Source organism: Meleagris gallopavo, chromosome 2 (assembly GCF_000146605.3).
Source record: "Meleagris gallopavo isolate NT-WF06-2002-E0010 breed Aviagen turkey brand Nicholas breeding stock chromosome 2, Turkey_5.1, whole genome shotgun sequence".
In the NCBI taxonomy this organism is placed as follows: Eukaryota; Metazoa; Chordata; class Aves; order Galliformes; family Phasianidae; genus Meleagris; species Meleagris gallopavo.
In genome coordinates, this window is record NC_015012.2 from 915689 (window position 1) to 942763 (window position 27075).

General features: G+C 41.5%; 1 protein-coding gene across 1 annotated transcript in view; it reads right to left on the reverse strand.

Moving 5' to 3' along the window:
* SPTBN1 (spectrin beta, non-erythrocytic 1) overlaps nt 1-27075 on the reverse strand; it is a 90130-nt gene that overhangs the window by 8389 nt on the left and 54666 nt on the right. Inside the window, 16 exon segments of the mRNA XM_010706345.3 lie at nt 3010-3073; nt 3757-3869; nt 4962-5158; nt 6289-6373; nt 7424-7562; nt 7965-8209; nt 10324-10698; nt 10842-11046; nt 12399-12529; nt 13678-13956; nt 14213-14302; nt 14498-14722; nt 15385-15648; nt 17061-17207; nt 21200-21290; nt 26644-26846. Of these exon segments, the coding sequence (XP_010704647.1) occupies nt 3010-3073; nt 3757-3869; nt 4962-5158; nt 6289-6373; nt 7424-7562; nt 7965-8209; nt 10324-10698; nt 10842-11046; nt 12399-12529; nt 13678-13956; nt 14213-14302; nt 14498-14722; nt 15385-15648; nt 17061-17207; nt 21200-21290; nt 26644-26846 (2853 nt within the window).

Sequence of the window (27075 nt, forward strand, 5' to 3'; positions counted from 1 at the left end):
TGATACAGACAAGATGTGAAAATAATTATTAGACACTTTTGAGTATCCCTAACAATTAATCTGAAATAAAAAAAGGCAAGTTCCAGAACAGCAGCCACTGCAAAAGCTACTTAAAATGTTTTTATGGGAAGTAACGTGTAATTCAGTGCTGCAATCTGCAACCCTATGGTTTTAAGTGACAAATGCCAACTTTAATTACACAATCAGACCTGTAGTATCTATTTAAAATGCTACTGATTGTAAAAGGGCTATGAAAAGCTTTATTGACGCTCTTTCGGGTTTTATTTCCTTTCCATGTGTTATCTACAATTAACAGAAAACAAGCAAAATAAATCTGAATCATAAACAGGTTTGCAAAGAATGTGTAATGAAAATAGAGGAAAACGGGAGCTAAACAAACTTTAATGGAAACATGCACTGGGCATGCAGAGACAATGCAACAGAAGACAAACATTAATAGCAAACTGTACTGTTACAACAAAACAGTTATCACGTACATGAAAACAGTTGTCTTAATTGTGACTGAGAGGTTAGTTGCAAGTGCTTTAGTGGCTAGAGGCTGCTCCTGAGGTGTTCTTAACTCAGGGCTGTGTTTCATGCAACAGAACAGCTGGTGACAATGACTGGAGACATCCCTTTGATTTTCATAGTGCTTAAAGCAACATTATATTCATTTCATCACCTTAAGCCTCTGCACCACAGTTTAAATAATGGAGACATATTTGCCTTTTCAGATGTAAATAAGTGACAGCTTGTATATTGCTCTGGCCTCGGTATCCTTTTAATGTTCTAAGCCAGGACCACGGGCCATAATGAATCAGTAAAATCTTACACACCTAGAGCTTAAAATGATGACCTTAACTGATGACGTAATTCATTTTTCCTAATCATAAAAGTATAATTCCCATCTATCAATGTATCCATATAAATTACTTTTTACATACTAATTTTTATCCAGAATATATCTGAAGTATTTTCAGACTGTGGTGTCTGAAGCTACAGCTAAACTGCTCTACAGCTGTCACAGTCCTAAAGGCACAGAGAACCCACATGGTGTAGGTAGTCACCAGATCATTTGCATCATTTTAGATGGAATTTCTAAAAGCATTAAGAATCTATATCTTGTTATCCTGACAAAAGAAAAAAAAAAAAACATGCATCATGAAGTGGAAAGACAAGTTACAGTAAAAGTATAATCACTGAAGCACATCCTTTCCATCACCTCCCTCTTTACGATCTCAGCCAACACAGAATAACTGAGCTGCACTGATCAGCCAGAAGTTTACATTTTGACCAACAGCATGTCTTGAGCCTCAGGCCAGAAATAATACAGCTGGGTACATCGGATGTATTGCAACACAAGATCCAATGAAAAAAGCTCTTCTGTAAGACTGAAGTGTGGATGGCAAAGATTAACACAGAAATGCATTATGTTTCATGGGAATAAAATAAAAAATGAAAGGAACGGGTGGTGTATCAGACCACGAGAAGCAACAAGATGATGATGATCTGGGGTGCTTGCAGGCCACCTCGTGTTCCCTGCCACAGCTACTTACAAGTTCATAAACATTAGAGTGTACAACAGTTATCTCACTTCCTCCTTAGTACTAAAGATGAAAAGACTTTATCTAAAGGAAGAAAAAGGCAGAACTGCTTAATATCCTACAGCATGAACAGTGTGCAGATTCAGAAGCCACTGGGATGCATGATTTGAAAGGTAAACTTAAGCCTCAACTGGGACCCATTTTTCCCCTGTGCTACAGGTAGGAGCTCTGGAACCCACTGACTTGAGCCTGCCAGCAGCCTTTCCTGTGCTTAGCATGACCTCAGAGAGCGAGCTTCAAAAACATGACAGACAACATGAGAGATTTTTCCCGTGATTCTAGGCATCAGTTGAAACAAGCTGGCTTTGCAGGAAGGTAATGGAGGGGTAAAGCCAGTTTGCTACTCTTCTGTTGCTTTAAATACATACACATATTTACTAGTATTTCTACTTTAAGATTATTGGCATGCATCTTGACTCCACTGGAATATCCTCTGTCAAAAAGGACTGAATGTACAATTCAGCCCACATTATAGAAAATACAGAGCTGGAATCTTAGACCAATGTATTTTATTTCACTTTCAGAGAAAAGCATCACAACCCCTCTTTACGGGTCCACAACCTACTCTCATTTATACCACTTTATCTCCAGGGTCAGGAAACAAAATTGCTGTTGCATAAATTACAGGACTGAGAGTTTTGGGGTCCCAAAACAGCTATTCAGTATGATCACAACTCTTCATTAGGACTAAATACCAAGATAAATCTAGAAACTATTTTTTATTCTTTTATTTCATGTTTATTTTTATCTGCAGTCAATGAGTCCATTCTACATGGAATGTTATACAGCTAATCTTAAGGCTTTTAATTTGTTGGTAGTCACAACACCCCCCACCCTCCTAACCTTCACTACTGAGCTCACTTGCAGGTATTGTCTTTGGCCTTGTGAATAACTCACTTGCTAATGCAGCTGATTTAATAATGTTGCCGTGCTGAAACCTGTTAGTATAACTCGATGCGTCATACCTGTCAGACTCTAGTTCTCTTCTTCATTATGATGTAATCTCATTAAAGCTCAATTACTCATAAAAGGATGGTTTAGCTGGAAAATCTTAATACTATTAACAACATGAAAAACTCACAGTAAATAACATGAAATAAATGTGTCACCTTAAAGCAACTGAGTGTCAGCGGGGATATTCAAATAAACAAGGATTAAAGTGAAACAAATATATCTCCAAGGATCTGCTAATCAAGTAGAAGTCAACTGATGGGAAGGAAGAGAAAGCAGCAGGGAAATCTGAAGCCAAAAGATTAAACCAGTACCAGTAGACCATACTGAAAAAAAAAAGGTGTCTTTTGCTGCAAATGATTGTATGTCACAGTCCAGACCACGATCGGTCATTGGCTGTCCGTCTGCTAATAAAGTTTTTGTAGTTTTGGTAGGTTTGGGAGCGGTAACTAACCCGTGGAGATTCCTGGTCTGATGGCAAACCGTTTTGGGAAACCTGTTCTCCTTTTGTCCCATCCCTGTTGAGAGAGAGGAAAGAGAAATTTTATTAAGCTTTTGAAAGTCAGTCATCTTTTTCTCCCAAACAAGATTTTCATACTGAATTTTGCACATCTCAGAACTGCAAGCAAGTTCTTAACAACTGCCAAGTCATTTGTTGACAGCATTGTAAAAGCCTTTAACAGATTTCCACTTGCAGTGGCGGAAGCAAAGAAAAAAATGCCCAACTGAATAAAAGAAATCCAAAGTAGTTTGATCAAAGGAGGCTTTTGTGATAGTTACTTCACAAGGTCTGCTCCTATTACACAAGTAGTTTGATAAATGTTAATGTTCACGGACGTGGCTTAAAATCTATCTGTAACTGATGCTCATTAAAAGAGAAATACGAGATTGCTTAGAAATATTAATTCGTAACACATAGGCTGTATAAAAAGGCTGTGTAGCCTTTTTACTTGAAGGCCAGGTATCAACAGTAGTAACTGCTTCATGATGAAAAATTGGAACATTCATCTTAGCAGTGAATTCAGATGCCTGCAAAAGTCGTGGCCCCACCAACTGCAACTATGAAGTCTTCTAAAAAGAGTTACATCACAAAAACAGGCAACCTCCAGTCCTGCCCTTTACAGCGCATCTTCACCCTGAGAATTCCAACAGAAGAAACTGCATGAAGCGCATACTTCAGCTTCCTGCATCGTGGGCTTACCATTGCTGCTGGGAGCCTCCATCTTCTGCAACCTTTGGGCTTGGCTCTGGAGTAGGTGGCTTTCTCTTCCTCTCCTCTTCCTCTTGTTGTCGACGAACTTCCAGCAGTTCCAACTGAAACATTTTTGAACATGATAAAGCACTGCAAATCAGCCATTTTTCAGGTACATTTCCAGAAACTAAGAATAATCTCTGCATTTTTCTGAAACTCCTGAGATTAAAGTTTATTGGAATTAAATCTGAAAGCACAAGTCTTTAAAACTATTAATCATGCAAAGTTTGTCGTACCAGATTTGTCAATAAAGCCACACAGCATCAGACCCTTAGCATCAAATGGAGTGCTGGCACAGCTGCCTGGCACTTGTCCAGATTTCTTATCTAATTCATTTCATTAACACAGAACAAACAAACAAACATAAAAGCATCCCAAGCTATCCAAATACTGAAGTGACATCCTCATCTGCTTGACATACATAGAAGTAAAACGTTTCACGTGAACCCCTGAAGTGAACCACCTAAACAAAAACAGCTTGATTGTTTAAGATCTTGATAAACTCAAATTCACTTTGTCTGCAGCTGTGATGCTCCGTGCATGTGAAAAATCAAACTACTTCAATTTTAATGTCTTAATAAAACTATTCTCTAAAGATGGCAACATATTCTCCAGGTATTAATTACTGATATACCAGACCACCTGAAAATTTTTGCTGTTGTTTACCTTTTATTTCTAGGGGAGAACACAGCCTTGTACTGGAACAGTCAAAACACAACATTTTTGTTGAATCCTCCTCCCCACACTGCCTTCTTTAACTGAAAATATTTTCAAGAGTTGGATCTGGGTCTTCTTCCCTCAGAGTCTCCCTTTCCTTTTGTCAGTACAGCCTTTATATCAGAGGGCTGGAGCACATTGCTTAACTCTAGAATTTGCTTCTAGGCCATCCCTCTTGGGTCTACAACAGCTTTTGTTACCAGTAAGGTCACTCATCACTTAATTGTTCTCTGCATGCTCTTGAGCTGAAATGAACCTGAAAAGGTTTTTGTACTGTTGGGAATATGAAAATTCAGGCCCTGGGTGATTGGCCTGGGCTGATGCTCCACAGGGCCAAGAAATGGAGATCAGCTTGGTGGTGATGGGAGTTCCTAGTAACCATCAGCTGGCACTGCCATAAAGGGGAATGGTCAGAAGTTTGCACCACCAGCACTCACCGTGGTCAGTCTTTCCAGTGCTGCAAATCTCTCATCCCAAGTAGCTGCAGATTTCTCAAATGCTTCATGCCGCTTAATTAATTTTTCCACTTCATCAACACTTTGTCCTATTTCACGACTGGACAGGTAGGGCTCCTGGCCCAGCAGCCAGGCCTCAGCCACGCTCGCGTCCCTTGAAAACTGATGCACTTCCAAAACTGAATGAAGAAAGTACACATATTAGTGCCGATAGTGTCAAAAATGGTACCATGAAGTTATCAGGCATCTTCTGAATCTACTTCAGAGTAGCTGAATTTACTTCAAAATAGCATTTGGCTGAAAGTCTTCCTTAACTAAATTCACTGAAATGAATCATTTAAAATACAGAAATTTGTCACGTTGGCTTTGCTTTGAGGAAAAACAAAAGTGAAGTTTATATCTTCTACAGATTATTTCACTTTCTAATTTCAGTGTTTCTATTTGGTTCTAATCTGCTGTAACCAAGTAAACTCAGAGCAGGAATTCTGTTATCTGCTGGTTTATTCCTCAGATTGGCCTGCCTACCAAACATGATAAAGGCTGCAAGTCCCTTCAGCAAGCAGTATTTCTGTACTTCATAATTGTCTACAGCGCTGTAGTTGAAAGTTTCCTTCCAGCTGAAAAAAAGCTTCAGCAGCTTTTGTGAATGAGATCACACAATTTTGATGAAGAACATGATCCAAACACCAACACTTCCTCATGCTACTGTTTTTCTTAAACCTGCTGAGACTTAGGAAGAATGAAGAAAGTACACACAGCAGCCTAGAGCTCTACCAAATGATTACTCTGCACTGTACAGTTTGAGATGCTGGAAGGGCACAAATTGACAACTATCTGCTACAAGAGCTACAGAAAACCTTGTTGGAGTTTCTGAACTGTGTGAAGTTCCGGTGAAGAACTTGGAATATGCTGCAATGCTTAAAGGTACATCTTTTGTCAATGAACTGTCAGATAATGCAAGTATGTTACATCTGTAAGGTAACAAGACTTTGCTTCCCCATATTTTTTGTTAGCACATCCTCTGTAGAGACACAGTTGGAAGGTGATACCCGCAAAACATGCTAGATCTATTTCACCCAGCTCTAACTTCAGTCATACAGAGTAACATCTTCAGTGCAGGTTTCTTTGTTTCACCTTCTCCATTATTTTACAGTTAACAGATGTGAATTCTACAGTTAATCCAGTACAAGCACACTTTCAAGCAAAGCTAATAAAAAAGGTAAGGAGCTGCAGGTTTTTTCAATGCTCAGAAAGACAGAGGAAAGAGTTAGATATGGCCCTGCCAAGAAAAATCCAAGGACGTCCTTACTCAGTCTCAGCCACTCCCATCTGTCTTCCCACTTGTCAATCATTTCTTTTCTTTTTTCTGTCAGCTGCAGTAGCTTTTCCTTGATCTGGATTTAAGAGGAGAATGCAGGACTGTTACATAAGCATCAGGCATCACACTCACCCCACCACAGCATGTAAGCTGTTACCACAAGCAAAAGACACTGGCATTCAGTGAAAGGAAACACAGCACTAGTTTGCCAGGAAATGACTTGATATAACAGCTTTCCTTATTTTTGAAGTAGAAATAAGTATAAAGTTTGTATTAAAATATCACACCTGCATACAGCATTTCTTAAGAACTACGTTATCAAGATTATTTGGTTAAAAGAGCAGAACAGACAAACAAATGGTGCAAACGTACTTTACCTTCCATTTTTTTTTCTAGGAAATAATGCAAAACATGCTGCCCATAATTGCTATTAAAAGCCTCATCACTTGTGCTAACAACGACGTGTCAGCATAAGCCCCATATTATTCTCAGGGCAAATACTGGCTAGCAAAACCTCCCAGTTCCTCTGCAGCGCTTATGTACAACAAAGACACAGAAAATATCACCTTCCTGTGTGGGCAGTGTCTTACAGCCAGTGGCTACCCTCCTTTGGCCAAAGGAAGGCAGGAAGAAACAAGGTTTAACTGCTATTCTTTGGTCTAGTCAGATCAGAAAACAAACCAAGGCCTTAGGCTGCTGGGTACATTTTGCTCGTAACACTCCCTGTATTTGGCCCCCATAAACAATTTTCTACTCCTTTCCCTAGCAGGCCCCTTCAAAATCCAGGCACCCTCAGAGTTATCTCTGTTCTTGCTCAAAGGAAACACGTTTCCAAGCATGACCATCCCAAAGACGGCTCTCTGCAGACCTGAATGCAGCTTCTTTGTATTTCCTGGATGGACAATGATACCTTACACTTAGGTGTCATTCCTGCTTCCTAACATGAATTCACAGCATTAAATCACACACTAATTTCACATTAGCAGTTAGGTGCAGATAAGGTCCTTGAAGTAATGCGCGATGTTATAAACATGCATTATTAATCCACAGATAACACAATGATAGCTGAACTAGAATCTACACGCCACCAGCACTGCAGTTGTTACACAATCAGTAAGCACAATACCTCCTCTGATGCATAGTGTTTTCTTGCCAGAAGAGATTTGCCAAGCTCGATACAGGTAGTAAAGCTGTCATTCCGGGCATCAATTTCTGCTTTGATACCCTGGTGATTGTTCATTAGTAGTTCAACAGATGAAACATCCCTAGAATAGTCAATCCATGGTTCAGAATCACATATTTCAGACATAAAAGCAGTAACGTTTTCAAATAAATCATCGAATGGTACAGCACAGAATTTAATTCATAGGTTGTCTTTGTAGTCCAGAAAACAGGATTTGTTTATCGAACATCTGATTGGCACCAGAATGCTGCTGTTCCTGAGGAAAGGCTGCTAACAATCTCTTTGAACATGACTGTCCATTGCAATTACTTCAGTACCCCCAGCCTCTGCTGGCAGCAGTACACAAAAGCAAGCTGCCAGCACACCACCACATCTTGCCAGCCTCACGAATTTCTGGCTCAGTGACACCGAGTGTTATAAATGCTCCTGAACTGACCTGCAGCCTTATCTTTCGTGTGGTATCACACAAGATGTTTCACATTACCTTGGCTTTTCCTGGGCTTCAATCTGCCGGATGACATCTTCCATCCAAAGCATGAGATCCCGAACCATGCTGAAGAAACGGAATTTGTCTCCTGTGTCCACCAGCCGAACTCTGCGGCCCTCACAGGCATCCAGCAGCGCCTTCCATGCTTCTAGTACCTCGTTTTCTCTCTTCTGGATGTCATCAGCTTTGTCTCCAGCATAGGCAGCCTGAAGGCGTGCAGCATCCTCCTGGAGCTGTCTTACCTGGTGTGTGTTTACAAGAGATAAAGGTGTCAGGTACTTTTGAGTCACATACGTGGGAGCGTTTCAGCTGCTAACTCATAATTTGAATTGCCTTCTGAAGTCCTTGCCAATATATTTGGTCTGTCAATATAAAAAGGTTTATTTTCTTATTAAGTTGGTGTACCCCATCAAGAACGTTTATTGGAGAAGACCGTTGGGTCAACGAGCCCCCAGAATAACAAACATTTGCCACTGCCCAAACTTTGTGTAGAACTGGGTGCCAGTACAAAGTGACTGCTAAATTCTAGGCCAAAAGGGAACAAATTCCTCATCAAGTTTTCTTCCTCCCACACAAGTGACAGAACGCCACTCAGGAACTCCTGTATCAAAACAGCAACCCTGGCTGATGTAAGAGATGCTTTTCCAAAAATGTAGATAATGACTTCAAACAGCAGCAAATTTGGAAATGCAAGACCCTTCTGCTATTTGGAAACTCTTTTCCTTTCAAACTCTCTCTGGGAACATCAAATGCTATTTCTTGACCATTTCACACATTTTCTCAACTCCATTAGCTCTTTTCTAATCAATTTTTTATTTTAAAAAAGTTTGAATGCAAAATTACTAGCTGGAAGCACATGTATGATGCCACTACCACAGTGATTCACCATAGCTCTGCACTATGATTACATATTCCCTCATTTAGGTCTTGATTCTAATTACCTTTTGAGAGACTAGAATTGGTATTTTGCGAATGTCTCTCATTTTATGTATAAAATCTACAGCTCCTGAAAGTAAAACACTTGAAAAATCCAATGGTTGCTACACCTCCTTTATACTAGTGTAAACAACTATGTATATTGCAACATAATAGAGAGCTGGCAGGCAGCTCAGCCATAAAAGCTCTCTTTTCCGTCCTACTGGGATAAATGCAGTCAGTCTTAATTCCCCCATTTCTTAAACATGTGGTTCCTTTCCAAAATTCTCATTCTGGCAGTTGAACACTGTTTTTTTGGTGTAGAATCCTAAGCGTGTTGGATGAACAGCTGCCTTCTTCTAGTTATCATACCTTGGCTTCACAAGATAAAGAATTAGATCAAGTTTGGCTGCTTTTCAAAATCTTAGCTTGGACTATGCACTTGAAATTTCTGCAGAATGCTATTACAAGCATCATAAAAAAGAATATCCATGTCCAAAAGCATAAACTCATAACCAAGTCTCTCTTCTCCGTAGGGATCCAGACGTTCTCTGCCACTCAGAAAAGAAAATGGAAAAGTACCTAGCAGAGGAAGGTGGGTTTTTTCTGTCGGTGGTGCTGTTTCTTGTTGTTGTGGTTTGCTTTCTGTTTTGAAAGTTCACACATCTCTTTATAATTGCTTCTGCCCCCCCACATATCCTTCCTTCTTTCTTCCATGGACAGCCAGTTGTGGCTCGTGTTCACCAAGGTGAACGTGGCACAAGGAGTAAGCGAACCTAAGGTGGCCTCCAGCACAACTTACATGAATAATATCCAAGAACAACATTCAGAACAGAGAAACCTGAAAACTGTATTCCATGTTACCCCCGTATATTAAAAATTCTTGAGAGAGTTAACATCTCTTCAATGACTTTCAGAAATTGCCTAAAGAGACAATATCCTAAGTCAAATGAAAATTTTTCTTTGAGAGTAAGTATTTATTTTTCTATTGTACTGGCGACTTGGTGTCCTGCTAATGCTGCAGCTGCTTGGAGCATCAGAAAAAGGCCTTCTGAGGAGCTCAGGTGTGTTATCCTCACACCTCTATAACCACACTTCATTCCTATGCACACAGCAGGCTGAGACTGGCAGGTGACATCACAGAACTTTTCTAAATTCTGAGCTTTTATGACTGCTTCTCCAAACAAGGGCAGGAGAAGGAATAATGTTCTGATCCGTCCAGAAATCCATGGATTTCTGTTTTAGGGAAACTAACCTACTGCAATAAAGAGAAGTTGAAAAACAGATAAGAAAATGATGCATAAGAAGTAATTCCTCTAGGAATGCACTTGGAAAGTAGCTGCCAGCACTCAGCCTGCCAGCCTCTGGGGCCAAATGCAGTGGAAGCACTCTGCAGCTCAAGTTTCTACATCCACAGACAGTCTTATTACTTGGTACACACCTGTGTGCCGAGCGCTTGGATGTCGTGTTCAAACGTTGTGTGCATTCTCTGTAGTGTTTCCACTGTGTTTTGGTCTCTACCAAGCTCTTCTGGCAGTTTCTTGTGTTTGTCTTGAATGCGTCCTAAGATTTCCTTGGCATCATGGTAAAATTTGTGCAGTTCATAAGAGGCTGCAAGAATTTGTGTTCTCGTGTCAATGAGCTCCAGGAGATCAGCCCAGGCCTCATTGAGACCATCCTTCCATTCTGCAATTGTGGCAGCATCTGAATGTCCAGAGTTGATGAGCTCATCAGCCATGTGGTTAACGGTGTCGACGCGCTCCTGTCCGATGTTTCCAGTGTCTCGGGCAAACTCTCGGAATCGCTCCTGTAGCATCTGAAACACAAAGAAACACATTCATCCAAGGTCACAGTCACAAAGAGATCAGAACAAACCATTCAAACCAGTTATATCGACCATCTACTTGTTTGCTGTGTGCAAAAAAAGGGCAAACCTGCAGCCATATCCAAAAAACTTACAGTGACGTGTTCGTAATCCTGTCCCAGCTCATGGGATCCTGCCACCACCTCCCTTTCAGCAATCCACTGCTCCAGGTCATCCACCTCTCTGTTCAGCTGGAACAACCTGTGTCTCTCATCCAGCTTGCCCCTTCTCTCTTCTGCTAGATCCTTCAGGCCTGCATACAGCTTATCCACTTTGGACTGGCGCATGCTGATACGCTCGCTGAAAAAAAAACAAAGAACACTGAATCCTCACTGTCTTTTACAAATAACAACTAAAAGAAAAAAATAAAATGAGGAAAAAAAACACTCTTGGGAGTTTAACACCCAGAAAGCGTGCCTGCTGTATGCAGAAATTTGGCTCAGACACCCTGGATTGATCCTCTGCTGGAACAGCCGACTGCACTAGCTGGAACTCTTTCTGCCCCATGTACATATAAGCCTGTTGGCTTAAGAAAGTAAAGCTAGGAACCAAGATGTCCATTTGTTTCACCACAGATTACCCTAGAGTTTTTTCCCATAACAATAAGCAGGATTTGAGCTGCTGAGTCAAGGAACATTTCATTTTCATTTAAATTTTGCTCCAAAGTTCAGAAGCACTGATGGGTTTCTTAGTCCCTAAAGCTCAGCATTTCCAAAAGCAATTAATGTCTCTACTTGCCTTATCTTTTCACCTATTTTTGTGAGTCATATAGTTCTGCCTTCCCACCTCCATATAAAGATGATTCTGTTATTACAGTACTCGGCCAGCCCAGACAGGAAATCCACTCTCGTTGGAAATTCTGATGACCACAAGAGAGTGCTTTTGAGTTAAATAACAACCTTTACCAGTGGTGGAGAATGTTTTTGCTAAGATTGTTCTATCTTCCTATCTGCACAGCTAGGGCAGTTCATCATCAAATTAGCCTCATCATCAAATCAGCCTCATAGTCAAAGCCAAAGGAGGATTCTGTTAGCTTAGCTGCAGCTCTTAGAACAAAACAGCTCTTGCTCTTCTTCAATTCTCCCACAGGGAAAACCATTTATGAATGTTGAGACAAATTAACCAAAACCCAGATGTTACAATGCCCATGTTTAAAACACAGACTCAAGTCTGATTCTTCTGAAATCTTCAAGAGAAGAAGTAGATCTTGGGGAGCACTCCCCAAAGACAGAAGGACAAATAGCTGTCACCCTATGATCTGGATATAAATCTGGCTGAAAGAGTGAAGATGGATCCTTGTCTCTCAGGATTGCTGTACTTCCACTCAGTTCAGCAGAGCTGGCAGACCTGACATCACTAGCCCGTATAAAAGGCACAACAGGCATTTATTGAATGTGTGTAGTTCTACCCAGAAGTCAACAGTTGGACATACTGTTCAGGTCAGAATACTGCACTCAGCATGCTGTTTCTCCTAAAATCCAGTGTCTGGCCAAATCAGGTTGGTCCAACATGCATCTTGAACTGAGTGAAACTCAACTCAGCTTCTCCTGTACAGTCTCCAGAGTTATTTTCTCTTTATTATGGTCTTTATGCATCAGAATTAGCCAGCGAAGTGACTGAACTATTAAACAATTAAAAACAGCATTTAATACCTTTCAGGATGATTATCTGCCACCAAAGTTCTGCTGGTCTTTGAAAGCTGGTGCACAGTCTCAGCATAGTCTTCCACAGCCTGTTCCAAAATCTGGTGTTTCTTCAACATGGATACTGCACTCTGTTCATCCTGTAATGGTGACAGAAAATGAAGGTCCGTTCTCCCCACTCACTGAAAGACTCTGCAAACTCATCTTGTTGTACGAGCAAAGAGCAGCAGCCACAAGGATTTATAAAGAACTGCTCCAAACCTCTGATGGTTGTAAATTAACAACTGAGCTCTCAGTAAATGGTGGACACACAGAAAGTAAAATAATGAGAAAAAAAGAGTGAATTGCAACAGCTCCTCTGGGATGCAGAACAAAACCACATCAGCTGCAAATTGAGCACATTCAATTTCTTCTTCTATGAAGTTCTTTGTGTGTTTACACAACATCAGCAATAGCGGAGAGCTCAGAAAAGTGGAACAGTTTTAGGTACCTCACTGGTCAGGCTTTCCAACTACAGCCTGGATTAAGACAAGAAATCCTAACGAGCTCATGCCAAAGGCTTCTTCACCAAAGCATTTGGGAGCATTCTCATAAAAACTTCTCACGTGTTGAAAAGAAAAAATAAATAACAACTCTCAATGTCAATTAATATTGTCAATAAGCCTTTTCAGGAAAATATTTTTTGTTATCAACCGCTGACACTAATAATCCTTTCCATTTGCCTTGCTTAAATGTAAAAAGGGATACAAATCTTTGTTAACAGAAGGGTAAGCATGAAATGTGTTATACAAATACTAAGCTGGGTTTTATTTTATCAAATAAATGAACACAGCACATTCATGTACCTGCCACACTATTGGAAAATAGGAGTTCAACTAGTCTGGTATGGTCTGATGCTGTTTTGATTTCACTATGCCGGGAGTAAGGACAGGCCAGCAGCTGACTGACCACCAGGCCAGCTTCACAGACAGCTGCAACGTGCTGTTCCCAGTGACTCAGAACTGATAGGAATCTTGATCTAACTGGACTGTACTGGTAAATCTCACTTTCCAGTAAAGGAAAGCACCCAGTTGCCATGCACAGTCTGAGCCTGCTTCACGGACTCTGCAGCAAGGCCTATCATCCACACTGTCTGAGATGTCAGAACCGACAGAAGAGATGATCGCTGGAGCTTTCAGAAGGGAAATGGGTTTGTTTACGTTACATTAGTGACATATTAAATTATGTCACCTGCCCGCCTGTAGCTAAGCAATTAAAATCAAACTAGTGTCACAGCAAAGCCGCTCACCTTGGCTTTCTCTTCTGACATCATGTAAAGCTCCTGCTCACTCATCCAGGCCTCAGCCTCAGCAGCATCGAAGTAGTACTGCTGTGCCCGGTGAGACTCCTCCAGGCGCTTGTGGCGTTTCTCTGTCTCCTCAATTAGGAGGTTCCACAGCTGCTTCAAGTCTGCAAGTCTCTGCTGAATTGCTTCAGCGTTCGGGCTACTGTCTGTGATAATGTTTTGACTCCTCTCAAAAATATCATCAATACGAGGCTGATGTCCTTGGATTTCTTTCTGAAGTGTCTATAAAGGAGAAACACAGACGAACAAAAAAGAAATGCTGGTCAGGGGTCTCACCTGTAGAGGGACAGCAAAACACATGTCCTCAGATCCTGCGGTTAAACTGGGGCTCTGGCCATCAAGGGTGTCCTGGAATATGCCACTCCCCACCACAATCACACCACCACTGAAGCATCCATAATTTTGCCCCAGGCCTTTCTTTACTCAACTAGCCAGTGCTAAGGAGAAGTAACAGGTAGGGAGTCCTGACAGCACCTACCTGATTTTTCTTTATCAGTAGCTGCACAGTCTGGAGGTTGTGTCCGTGATCAGTAGATGTTGCTATAGGCATCCTCTCTCCAACCCACAACTGAAAGCAAGAGAAAAAGAGCACATCTGTTTTAATGCAACCCCAGGTACAGCTAGAACAAAAGAGAGCGTTAACAAGCTGCAAAAAGCAGCATTACTATAACATGCTATTGAGACATGATTGAAAGGTTTATCCTAAGCTCTGTGAAAGACGTGTCTCCCAGTGTCAGAGGAACGAGACTTCTTTGGTACTTACAATTTCATCCTCCACGTCCCGGTTGAACTGGTGGATTTCTTTGGAGGCCAGCAGGTTTGCTTTTCTTTCATTCAAAGGTTCCAACAACTCCAAAAATTTCTTTTCAACAGTAAGGCGTTTACCATCTACTTCATCTGTACTCTTCCCTTCTTGACTTAGAGCCCGTGCCTGGCTTTGTAGCTCTTCTATCTCCTTCTTACGAACATCCATTTGATTCTCTAACATCTAAAACAGAAACATGGCAAAAAGGCTTCAAAAATAGGGTAAAAGCAATTTATAAAACTAGGGCATGTCAATAGCATCATAAGAAGGAAGACCAGATGCTGGTAAGGGTTTATCGTATTAATAATCATTGTCATATTCCTGTTGCAAAGTACAAGGTTTAAACACAGATTCACTCTTTCGCAACTGCAGCCACCTGCCAGTATTCCTGTTATGCCTATTTGTGCAAATCTGGCCAACAGGGTGCAGATAAATCACTTCTATGAGTCGTTCACAAGTTACACTGAACAATGTCAGAGCATTGCTAGTTGCAGATGAGAGCTTCACTGTTCCCTGATGTCCTCGCTGTCTTTACTGCAAGAAACCAGGGACCAACCAGCACTGGACACATCTGGGTAGCATGCAGGCACTGGTAACTGGAGGACTACCACCAGTGATAATAGACAATAGAGTATGGAGGGAAGGAAGTACAAGGGAGTGATTGCATCAAGAAATGTATGGCTGATTTGTTTCTGAATGTTTTTGCTTTTTCTTAAAGATAAATGGAGCAAGAAGAAGAAGGAAAAGATAATAAGATTTTTTCTAAATTGAAAGGATCTCCCCTCCCACTCCTCTGAGTGCAGGTAGATGCTCAATGCCTGCTCTGTAACCTGTGCTCTCTTTACCTGCTGTTTCTTCAATAGGATGTTGACACTGGTGAGGTCTTTCCCGTAGTCGTCCGACTGAATTTGGCTCTCCAAACCATTCAGCCACTTATCCAAATCAGCACAGCTCTGGGTAAAAAGTTCTGCCTTGTTTGCATCGAAGAGACGCTGAGCCTTGGTCTGAGTAGTGGATTCGAGCTCTTCCCACATCTGATGAAGACCCGTCAGCTTTTCTTTCACTACAGCTTCAGTCTCTGGTTTCTCTGCAATGAGCTGCATTCCCTCCTGCAAAGCAAAGAGCAAGCAAAATGGTTTCTCATCAGGAGCACTCACAGACGGCTAGTGAAATTATTCCAATTAGCAAGCATTCATGATTTTTCATCTGCTGGCAACATCAACCACTCACTTTCTATCTCCAATTATCCAGTGACTCTTTCCAGAACAACATCTCCCACATCCTTCTGTTGCAAGGAAAAGAGTTTTTTGGCAACAGGAAGGTCAAGCAACACCTCTTTTCTTGTCCCCACCACTCATGTTCCTCTGTGGGACTTCCAGGGATGCTGCTTGGACTGGAGTGGGGCAGGCTGCCCCGCACACCTGTGTGACAGAATGGGAGCTGCAGCTGAACAAGCTGCCCACCTGCCTTCCCTGGGGCACCTCACCAAGGGAGTGCTTGGAAATTCTTTATTTCTCATTATACTTCTACCTCTGCAGCTAGGTGGTGCTAACAACGGATGAATTTCTCTGATGTCAACACTACTGACAGCCCAGAACACTTACTGGCAGTGACCCTGAAAACATGAACACAGTGATTGTCAGCTGTGACTCAATACAAAACTTTGGTACTTCGCTGCAATCTGATTTTTCAGAGGTGAAGAATGAGGATGTGCTAGCATTACTAAAAAAGTACATCCAGTACTAAGAGCAGCCTTTTAATTACACCATTAAAGGGTATTGCTATTTGCAGATCAGAGAAAAGCCTCTAATGGGATACAGAGTGCCAAAGCGGGAAAGGAAATAAGCAATTAAGCTAACTTACACTGAACAGAAACCTCACTGTCGGGACTAAAGACAGTTTAATTTTCTTTCCTAGTTTCCCGAAGTTGCACATGAGAAATTGGTGGGAAAAAAGCACAGCTCATGACAGAATGTAAAAGCCTTCATAGTAAGTTGGTGACACGGAGCTGTGCATCTATTAATTAATTACAAAACTGGCTGTACTTTTACTTCTTACATTAAGTTGGCATGTGAAAAGGCTGCCTGAAATTCCTGAAAGAATGACAACCAACACGGTGGTATGTGTGTCTACATTTATCTATGTTCAGTTATTTCCCGGCCTGTACTTGTCCTTTATTAGCTCAAATCACAACATTTGCCCTCTTCACTTCTGGGGTATGAAAAATAGGTTCTACCTTACTCCTAACAGGTAAGAATGATTAGGCAAAATCTAACTGTCAACTTAGCCTTTATGTGTTCTATGAATGTGTCTTGGATAAAAATATTTATGATGGATGAGGAATAAAACGGGTCTGCTGGAGACAAAATGAGACAGATAGTTATCCTACAGTAACAAGACCTCCTTTTGACTCATCTGAACACACGATACAAGGACCAGTCCTGCAGAAGAACAGATCTCCTCTTTGTGCATAACCATCTCTGACACAGACGGGGGCACATTTTGGACATTCTGTAGTTACCTTTTCAATCTTCTCCAGCCATTCTTTGTTGGATGCAAGTTCTGCCATAAATGCCTGATGCTTCAGCCATTTGCTATGCAGGTTCCTTGCCTCATCGTAAGACATATCCTGGGCTGTAAGCATCTTCTCATTGATCCAAAGTGAGAGCTGAAAAAGAAAACACACAGGTGTTCATAATAATATTTGTATCAGGAAATAATGCAAAGTATCAAAACGCATAGGATTCACAGACTGTTTTTACTCAGGATTCAGTCAAGGATCTGCCTCCTTAACAACTAACATCCATCTCTGACGTACAAACAACCCCAAACCCAGACAGAAAGGAACCAGTTCCATCACGAGCAAAATCAAATACGGAGGTCTCCACCAGCTCAACAGGAAAAGAAGCAGCGACACGTCCTACTTTGTGGCCACAGTACTTTTGTGCTGTCCTTCCCTTGCAACATTATTCATTGTGCTTGCTACTTGAGAAGACCTGAATGTCACCACCACACCCCCGTGGAGCCTTACTGGTTTCCCCAGGACACAGCAGAAGTACACACAAATGGAGTGGTGTGCCAAAGTCACTCTCCACAGCAACACAGAGCCTGTGGTAAATCTTTCATGGAAACTCTGAATGAGAAGAAGCACGGTAGTTCTATCTGCATTAAAAGCCTTAAGAATAAAGATGGTCTTAGATTATTAATTTACACCACATACCATCTTTTCTTTACAGAGGTTAAATAAATACTTGAATTTGTTTATTTGTCTGGCCTCCAACAAGGTTCTTGGTACTAAAGACATTCCTTTTGCCATTACATAAAATCCAAAGCTGACTGTGTTCTGATTTTCCTCAAATACAAAGACAACGAGAGCAGTTCTCAGGTCAACACTGGGGAAAAATCCATACTTTATAAATAGCTCATTGGCCAAGGGCAAATGGAATGTGAAAGTGATCGTAGCAGCCAACATCCAATTTCCTCATTATGAGTCTGCTCAATCTGTTCCTAAGGTGTGGATGAGAAAAACCACTCATCGGAATGTTTACAGAACTTGCAAAAAGATTTAATTTCTGCATATATAAAGTTAGCTGTCAAAGAGCAAAATGTCAAAACAAATCTGAGCCTTTTTCCTAGAATGGCACATCTGTGATGCACGCCCTCTTGCCGAGGAAGCAGCCTGACAAAAAGAGTAACAGAGCACAGGCAGGACTTGCCAGTTCCCCGCTAAGTGCTCAGGATAAAGGACAACGAATTCATTCAGATAGAGAAGACTTTGAAAAATTGTCCCTTATGGGTACTGTTGAGTTCTACAAAAAGAGAAAAATCAAAGCAATTAAAAAATAAAAATAAAAAAATAAAAACCAAAAACCTAAACCATCAAAGAAACTCATTTGATTTTGCTTTCAAGTCTAAACAGAAAAATACTCATGTTAATGAAGATCTCCGTAGGCTTCAAAGATTACAGGTAGCAGGCTGCCAGGACACTTAACAGTCACAGGCTACATCAAGGACTGCTGTGCAGCCTGAAACAAGGGGCTTCACTCCTGCCTTTCTAGCCAGAAGACAGCTGCTATAGTCTGAAAACTGCACTGCTCATCTTTCATTGTTTGCATTTACTCAGCCACTGCATTAAGCCTTCTGAGGATTTAAAAGTGCTTCCTCGAGGAAGGTCTGTTCAGCAGATGGGGTCAGCTGACACATGGACGGATGGAGGTATGCAGTCAGCTGGTGGCTGCCAGGATAAAACCCTCAGCTCTGACTTTCACAGTGCTTTTCTACTCCTTCTGATAACACAGAAGCACAAACAAAGCACTTCAGGGTGACTATTAAAGTCTGGACTTTGAAAGCACTATGGTCCCTGGAAGTCGGTATCTTCAGCACAGGCTTGAATTTAAAAAATTATACAATCATTTGCTAAAACAGTGCCTGATGTTTGGGGTACTCATTTACCCAGGAAAACATGAGCCAGCTGCTAATGGCAGCAAAGCTAGCTCTCAGGCCATGAAGCCGGCGCACGCAGCAGGCAGACAGAAATGTGCAGTCCAGCCTAATGCTTTCACTGTGGCATCCCCAGGGAAACAAGCCCAGGCAGTGCTCAGCTTCATGTGCTTACAGGGAAGATCAGCTGTAATCTTCTCCAAGGTGAGCTGTGGAATGGCAGGAAGACCAAGAAAACGAAACAGCAGAATTTATCAAATCCCCTCCCTCCTCTGAATTTCCTCGTCACTGTGTTTCATTCCCTCAGACAATTTATTTAATACATTCATATTTATGAATGTGACAAAAAAAGCAGCACCCCGGGATTTGCTGTCCCAGTGCATCTCCTAACAACACGAAAATCTGCTGCACTTTTCTTCACCTGTGACCCAGAGCTAAGCTTTATCACAGCTGAGCTGTTGTTCTGAGCATTCCCTGCCACCTCCTCAAGTGCCACCAACCCTGCTCATTGCCTCTCTTCCAGCCAGGGGCAGGACGCAGAGGGCAGGAGGCCACACTTCAGCATGGAGGGCTGCTGATGAAGGCAGCTGCCCAAGGGAAGGAGCTCACTGCAGAAGGCACTCAGCCTCTCCCTGCATTGAGAGCCCCCCCGAATGCAGCAGGCAGAAAAGATGAGGGATCACTGCCCAGTGAAACAGAACTGATTCAAATCTGCCTGCTAAGAGCACTCAGCTTCCTGGTCAGAGGTAATGAAAGAGCAAAGGGCAAGGTACTCCTCTGGCTCCCATCCCTCCCTGGGTTCTGTAGGGCACAGTGCTGGCAGCTGTGCTGGAAGTGGCACAGTCCCTCTGGCCCGATGCAGGTATCAATAGGCACTTTGTAATCCCACCGATACACATCCTACATCTCATCGTGGCTGTTCTCTCAGAAAACTAGCATTCAATTGTCACCGTGGCTAATATCCTCTGAAAAAGGATTGGAGAAATGTATAATGTTTTGATATTGTACATTCTATCTTCGAAAAGCTCAGTTGAGACATCCAGACTTCAGTGGCTGGAGAAAAACAATCAAGAGAAAAGGCATTCAGGTAGCCAGACACTGGAGCTTTTATGTGTTCCTTTTTCTTTCAGTGACTTTGGGGGGGGAAAAAACCCTAGGGAACAACCACATTGACACAGAAGCTAGAACTGCTCCAAGAACCAGGGGGATTTTTGTATTAGAAATGTTACAGAGGAAGGAAGAAGCTGTTGCTAATAACAGCAGAATTTTTGCTAATCTGTCATGTTTTTACTACCAAGGAAGGAACATTTAAGCCAAGTTTCTGGTCAGCTTACGCAATGCAGGAAGACAGACTGCATCTAGGCAACTAAGCAGTAAACATCATCTGCCCAGTTTGTGAGTGTCATTTTGTATGATTGCTTGTACAAAATCCCAGCTGTGGGGCAATTCCAGTTGGACACACTGGAGTGACTTCCAGTCTCCCTTGGCTGGCTAAAACATAAGGCTAAGGCCTTATTGAAATTAAACTTGAAATTAAAAGCATTTTCCGCACAGTCACCTTTCTTTGCAGGCTTCAGGTACAGACAGCCAGCGTTTAACACATGTCACAGGCAAGGCCTGTGCCATCCTCAGTACTTATCAGTATTGCAGGAAATATCCTGAAAATTGCTCACTTAATTCCTCATGCTAGGAACAAGGCTATTTGAACTGTAAAATGTTGCTGTCAGAGTGAAGAGTCCAAGTAAGCCACCTGAAAATCTGGAAAGGATTTCTGGTTTTGATTTTTTTTTAAATGTCATGGTTCCTAATAATTTTAAGCACATGCAAACTATCAGGTAAATCACACATTAAAAACTACCCCTATTACATCTGCTCTCCTTTCTTCTAAGCATCTATTTTTCTGACTAGCATCCCGTACAAATCACTTGAGGAAATTTCCTGGATCAGGCCAGATATACATACAAAGCCCTAAAAATTCTTAGTATGACAGCTCAATGCTAATCTACATTCTGGGTGATTAACTTATACCACAGCTGGAGAAAAACCAGTTTATACAACAAACGGGTTAATTTTTGAGGGTTCTAGGTGTCTGGTTTTGTTTTGTGAATTGTTTACTCCATACTAAATACCTTTGGATGGTTTGATTGCCAAATACTGACTACTCCAAACAAATAGGGGGTAGGGATGCTTCAGTGATACCACTGAAAGGAGATAATTTACCTCTTGACAATCCTGAAGAAACTTCTGAAGATCCCTGTTATCCTTCAGTCTCATCAGAAGTTCACTGGCTGCTTCACGGTTCTTCCTATGTCTAGCCAAAAAAAATAACAGCAATCTTGAAATAGGCATTCCATGCAAAATTGGGTTGCTCATTTCTGTAGCCTCTCTGGGATACATACATTGCATAAGCGTATGGCATGTCTTTAATTACCTCACAAATGAAGGGCATGTTTGAAGTTCAGACATGAATGTGTTATTTAGTGTGGTTACTTAAGTTCAGCACGTATCTGTTTTTGTGACCAGTTAAATACACAGGGAAAATTTTGAAATCAGCGGGATTTCACAAGCGTTACGTACAGAATTTGGAGCATTAATTTCAAGACCATAGGAAAGTTCAGACTGTTTGCCAAAAAACATAAGAAAACAATCTTCAATACTGCAGCAATGGGGCCTCACACTACGGAGCCTTTGCACGGCGCATATTTGCTGTAATGCTCTTCATAATATACCTCCTCGATGGCTCTGCACCTCCTTCTGGTAACAAAGCTGCAGTCATTTATATAACCTTCCAAATGCTGTACTTAACACAACTGACACGACACGGTTATGTATTTCTGCCAATAGAAGCATTATGCACCTTGGAATGTATTTCTCAGAGCATTTAACATTCACTGGAGAGGAAAACCAAAGGTTAGACAAAAAGCCCTATGTTTGATTTGTTAACTGCATCCCCTTGAAGGATGGATTGAGCTCATCCCAATCCCACAGGACGTGGTGGGCTCTCCAAGCAGACATGATGCCTGTTGAGCCCATTCCCCACGTAGCACTGAACGTGTTTTTGACTGATGCTTCATTTGGAATAGCTACCCCTGTTATTCAGCAGCTTTGTTATTTGTACTGCAATGTAGATGGAGGCAGAGTAAAGAAGATGATTTTTATTTATTGCTTGCCGTGTAAGATTTGATCATATTCATTGGGCGTGCTCTTAAAATGCCACTGTGCTACGTAATGGAATGAGATTAATAAGGATAGAGAGTAGGAAATTATTTTATAGGGTGGCCATTTATAAGATGATCTCAGAACACAAGAGCAATAGCTAAATAAATCCACGTTAGCAGAAATCTCCAGAGGCTCACAACGTCCTTGAGGGCCATAAATTACGTTGACAAAACTGGCTTAATGTACCACTTTTCCTGATCTACAAATCACCAGAGCAAAAAACTGGGAAGAGAGCAGTGCCTTCAGAAACATGAGGATTACCTGAGGATAAGTTTTACGTAAAAGCAATAGAGTTGCAGACAGAGGAATAGGAGAGAACTGTTCGAAGGACTGCAAACAGCTTCTCTATTGTCTCAATACAAGCAGCATCTGTATAGCTGTAGCTGTAATCAGCGGAGTTACAGATCAGATGGCAGGGAAGACACATGTAGCTGTCAAAGCAGGAGGCTGGAGTCCAAGCCCAGGTAATCTTGACATTTTGGCAGGTGTTATCAGAGAGTACAAAGGAAAGGACACGTAAATTGTGCCTCAGGAAAAACCACTGCAAGGTAGCTAACATCAGTGGGTTTGATTCAGCTCCTTCTTGGCTCATTTACATATGTTTGGGCAAATACAGTGCATTATTCTAGTTGCTAAAGTGAAGCAAGGAATTGTTTGGGTGATTCTATCATGATGATCTCATAGATTTAAAGGTGGATTACATTCTAGACTCAAGTGTTCTGGAAAGGGCACAAGTTGTGAAACTAAAAGAAGAATTTTCATGACACCAATTTGAATAAAGAATGAACAGACAAGTTCTTATGTTGAGAAATCTGGAGTTTAAAAAAACTAACAAAAATATCTCCCACAGAGCGCTGGAAACTTCGTGAACTTTGAAGGGAAAACATGCAGGGAAATAATACAGATGATGAAACACTTTTGTTTCTTTTCTTTAGTGAAATAAATCTGATCTTGGGTGCTCAGAGCTAAGTAACTAAAATGTTGTTTCTTTGTCCAAGGTGGCCTGGAATGAGACTGAGTGGTGAGTATTCTCTGAAGAAGAACAGAGTCCAATTCTGGCAAGGTTTCAACTGGATACTTGAAGATGTGATTGGGGTATTTTGAGGATGGACACTGCTGGAACAGGAAGGAATTCCTATCTTTTCATCACAGAATTGATGTGTTTTTTCTTAACGGGAATAAATGGCCGTAAGAAGCCATTTAGTATGTTCTCCTTACGCAGACTGGCTACATCTAAACATCATTAATTCCTTGTCTGTTTTCCCTAAATCATTCTTTAGAAGTTCCAGCAACATATTCCAGAATTCTCTTCTTACAGTCATGCTGCTTCCCTGGCTGCACTTGAACCTACTGGCACAGAGGGGCTGCAAGATGGCCCAAACTGCAGCTCCACCACGAGCACCATGGCATCCCTGGAGGTGGAGAAGAGCTCAAAGCTTCATGCATGCAGTTTGTTAACAAAGATTATTCAACTGCTGATTGCTGTTGTTACTATTAAAGTCCTTTTCTTCTGAGAGGTGTGCAGCAAGGAAGGGCTAGGAACCCCAATCCTGCCATACTCTGGGTTATCAATGAATGCTCTTACTGATTTGCTAGAACTGTTTGGGAAGAAAATTCCACACTAGCACAGAATGGTTTGCTCTTCAGATTCCAGTTACTTAGAATGACTGCTTGAACTCATCTGCTTTCTCAAGTAAATAATCACATATATTACTTAAATTATAGCAGTGTCCAGGTTTACATTAAATAGATACTTTCCTCTGTACACAGTGATGAGGTAACCTCAGATCCAAGTGTCCAAGCTAAGCTAGACCTACAAGGAAAACATAAGGTAGGAAACAGAGCATGGGATATCTTCCTTTTCTGGCAACAATATGAAGAATCTAGAATAGGAAAATGATGCATGTTTAGCATGAAGATGTGTCTGACTGAAATTACGCCAAGAGCAGAGCACCAAAGTTGCCATAGTGCTCCCAGACTGCCTCCCCAGAGGCCCCTGAGAAGACCAACAATGCTGAAAACTGACAACATCTCTTGTGGTTAAACTGTAAACCTGTGGGTTTCAAAGCCTCTAATAAATCTTACACAAAGCACGAATGCTACTGCCTGTTAAGAATACTGAGATATATGCATGGTAGTCCAAACTTATTTAATTGTTCCAGCTAACAGCAGGCATTCTCTTTTCTGAATGAGCAAGGAGAAAAAAATTATTTCACTTCTCTGTTGAGTAGAAAGCTGTACAAACACAAAACCTGGATTTGCCACTTTCTTTATGGCAGGATAACCAGATCTTGTGTGCCACAAGTGTGCTGATGGCTTGCTGCAATTCACTTTCTTTCCTTGTGGTAGCTTTATTCAAACCCATCTTCTCCTTCTCTTGCTTTCTCCATGTCCCTATTCCCACTTATTTTAATTTTGATCTCCACTAAAAGATAGTGTAGAATTTGTATCTCCTACCACACAGTTTCACTCAGCTTCTGCAGTCTCTTCTCCTTCCTGATGCTCCCATGCCTGTTGAGGTGGTAAGCCTTTGCCCGAAATGCTGTCTGCACTCTCAATGGACAGTGGCTTAGATTGCAAGCATTACTGTAAAAAAAGCCACTAGTAACAATATAAAAAACTACAAAGAGAACGGGAAGCATGGAGCCACTGCACATATTTGAGTTTGTTTGGTTTTGTCTTTTGCTATAACAAAAGACAGGAGCTTGGTTGGGAGAGCAATTTTTTGTTAAACCAAAGAGGCTTCCTTTGCTACCACTCCCACAACACTCAGCCCCAAGGCTTTGTTCTTCAGGCTTATCATCCTTACAGGCTCAGAGAGCAATCACAGGGATTTCCTGGATAGCAGTGCACCGGATGGTTTTTGCAGCACTCCGCATAAATAGCTTTGGAATTGAGGAAATGCGTTGAAAACAAAAGTGAGCTTAAAAAAAATATACAGCCTCTGAGACTCAACCATCCTTCTGAGTGGGGGCAGCACACGTGCTGCAGACAGGACAGCCCAGGTGGCTGACCAGAGTGCCACAGGGACACGGGGACACAGAGAAGCTGTGCTGGGGAAATAGTCATCAGAGCACCACAGTGATAGGCAGAAGGAGCCCCTCTACACATCACTGCTTTAAGGAAATGGAGAGTAAATGAAGGTGCTGACTGGATAAGCTCACTGTGTTCCAGTGTTGAACAAAAGGCACATGTAAGTGCTTCCTTTATCTGTGAGCATTGTCTTCCAGAAAAGGAAATTGTTATCATCACATAAAGAGACCTGCATGTGCCTGGACTTGGGATCTAAGTTGCTGTGGCTGGAAACCCAATTAAGTGAACAAGCTCAGATCCTAGGTTGCTTTCACATCATTTCCTTTTTTTGGTCTTTGCAGATTCTGTTCAGAATATAAAGAGAGTCAAGCTGGCCAGAGAAAGAATGAAAATATGAGCTGTTCTAGAGGTTAGGATGCCAGAGGGCTCGCACAAGTTCTGGGAACAGGAACACTCACCTTTTTTTAAAGCCCTGGGCCACAGCTAAAGCAGGTACACACATGGTGTGAAATGTTTACTAAAACAGGAAAGGTACAACATCTTCTGCACTGCTTCAGTTCAGTTGCTCTTGGAAGATAGAAGCATTTGGCAGCCTGAGCTTCCTAGCTGCAGAAGGATGCAAGTCTGACAGAAGGTGGTCAGTAGTATTTGACATAAAAGTTCTGCAGGAACTTACTGCTGTGTTCTGATAATCATGGCCGAAAACCACTTTGAAAGATTCCACTACTATTCAAACCAAAGGAAGACAGAACTATAAATCATAGCTATCAAAACTGAACATTCAGTTCTAAAAGAAAATGAAACTCTTAAAATGTCTACAGCAGTCGCACCTCAGCTGAAGAGACAAAACAAAAATCTTTTTCTAGGATGAAAGCTGCGTTTGTACCAAGGCTTTCTCATCTCATTTCAGAAGAGCCAGACAACTTGGAAAACACGATCAAAGCCAAGTAGGTGGGGTTGATAAAATGCCAATTACACTTTTGAAGAGCCACGTTCATTCCCCAAAGGAAGGACAGGAATATATTATTGTAACTGAATCAGCTAGGAGATAGCAGAGGAAATTTAAGGCTTGTAAAATCAAGTATAGCTACTGCTACGGCTTCCATTAGAGTATGAAGTCTGATAACACTCCAAGAACTATGTGGCAGCACTCCTGTAGCCAAATTCTGGGTAGTGAGCTCATTCCCTAATAAGTCTCTAGAAAATGGGAGAGGTAACATTTAATTAAGGTAGCCAAGCACATTTTTGAAACATTACAGTTCAGTTCCTACTTCTACACAGGATAAAGAAAACAGTCTGCAACAGACATTTTCTAACATGTTGCTTTGCCTCTTGATTCCAATAAAATACCATCTCTCAGAGAATGGAAATGAAACACAAACAGCTACATTCTGCTATCACTCTGACCTTACCTGTCATCAATAGAGTCCACTTTCTCCTGGATTTTATCAGAGTTAATGTTCCCATCACTAACTAGCCTTCTGCCCGTCTCTACAACTGCATTGATCTTTTCTTCATTCGCATCCATGGTGGTCATGAAATCCTCCTGTTTCTTAATAGCAGCTTCTGCTCCTTCCAAGGTAGTGGGCATTTCTGTGTGTGCCAAAACATACTCCTGTGTTTAAAACACAAATCAGAGAGGTAAAAGTACTGCACTCAGACTACATTGTATACTCTGTAAATAGATTCACCACATATCAAAAGAAAGGCCTCCTAAGAACAGTTAGAAGTAAATACAAAGAGCAAATTGCAGTTAGAAAAAAAAAAAGAAAGATAATGTATCTGTTCTTAGCTCTCCTGCTGAACAATCTCGTTTGTTAGCTCCTTGCAGTATATGATGTTAA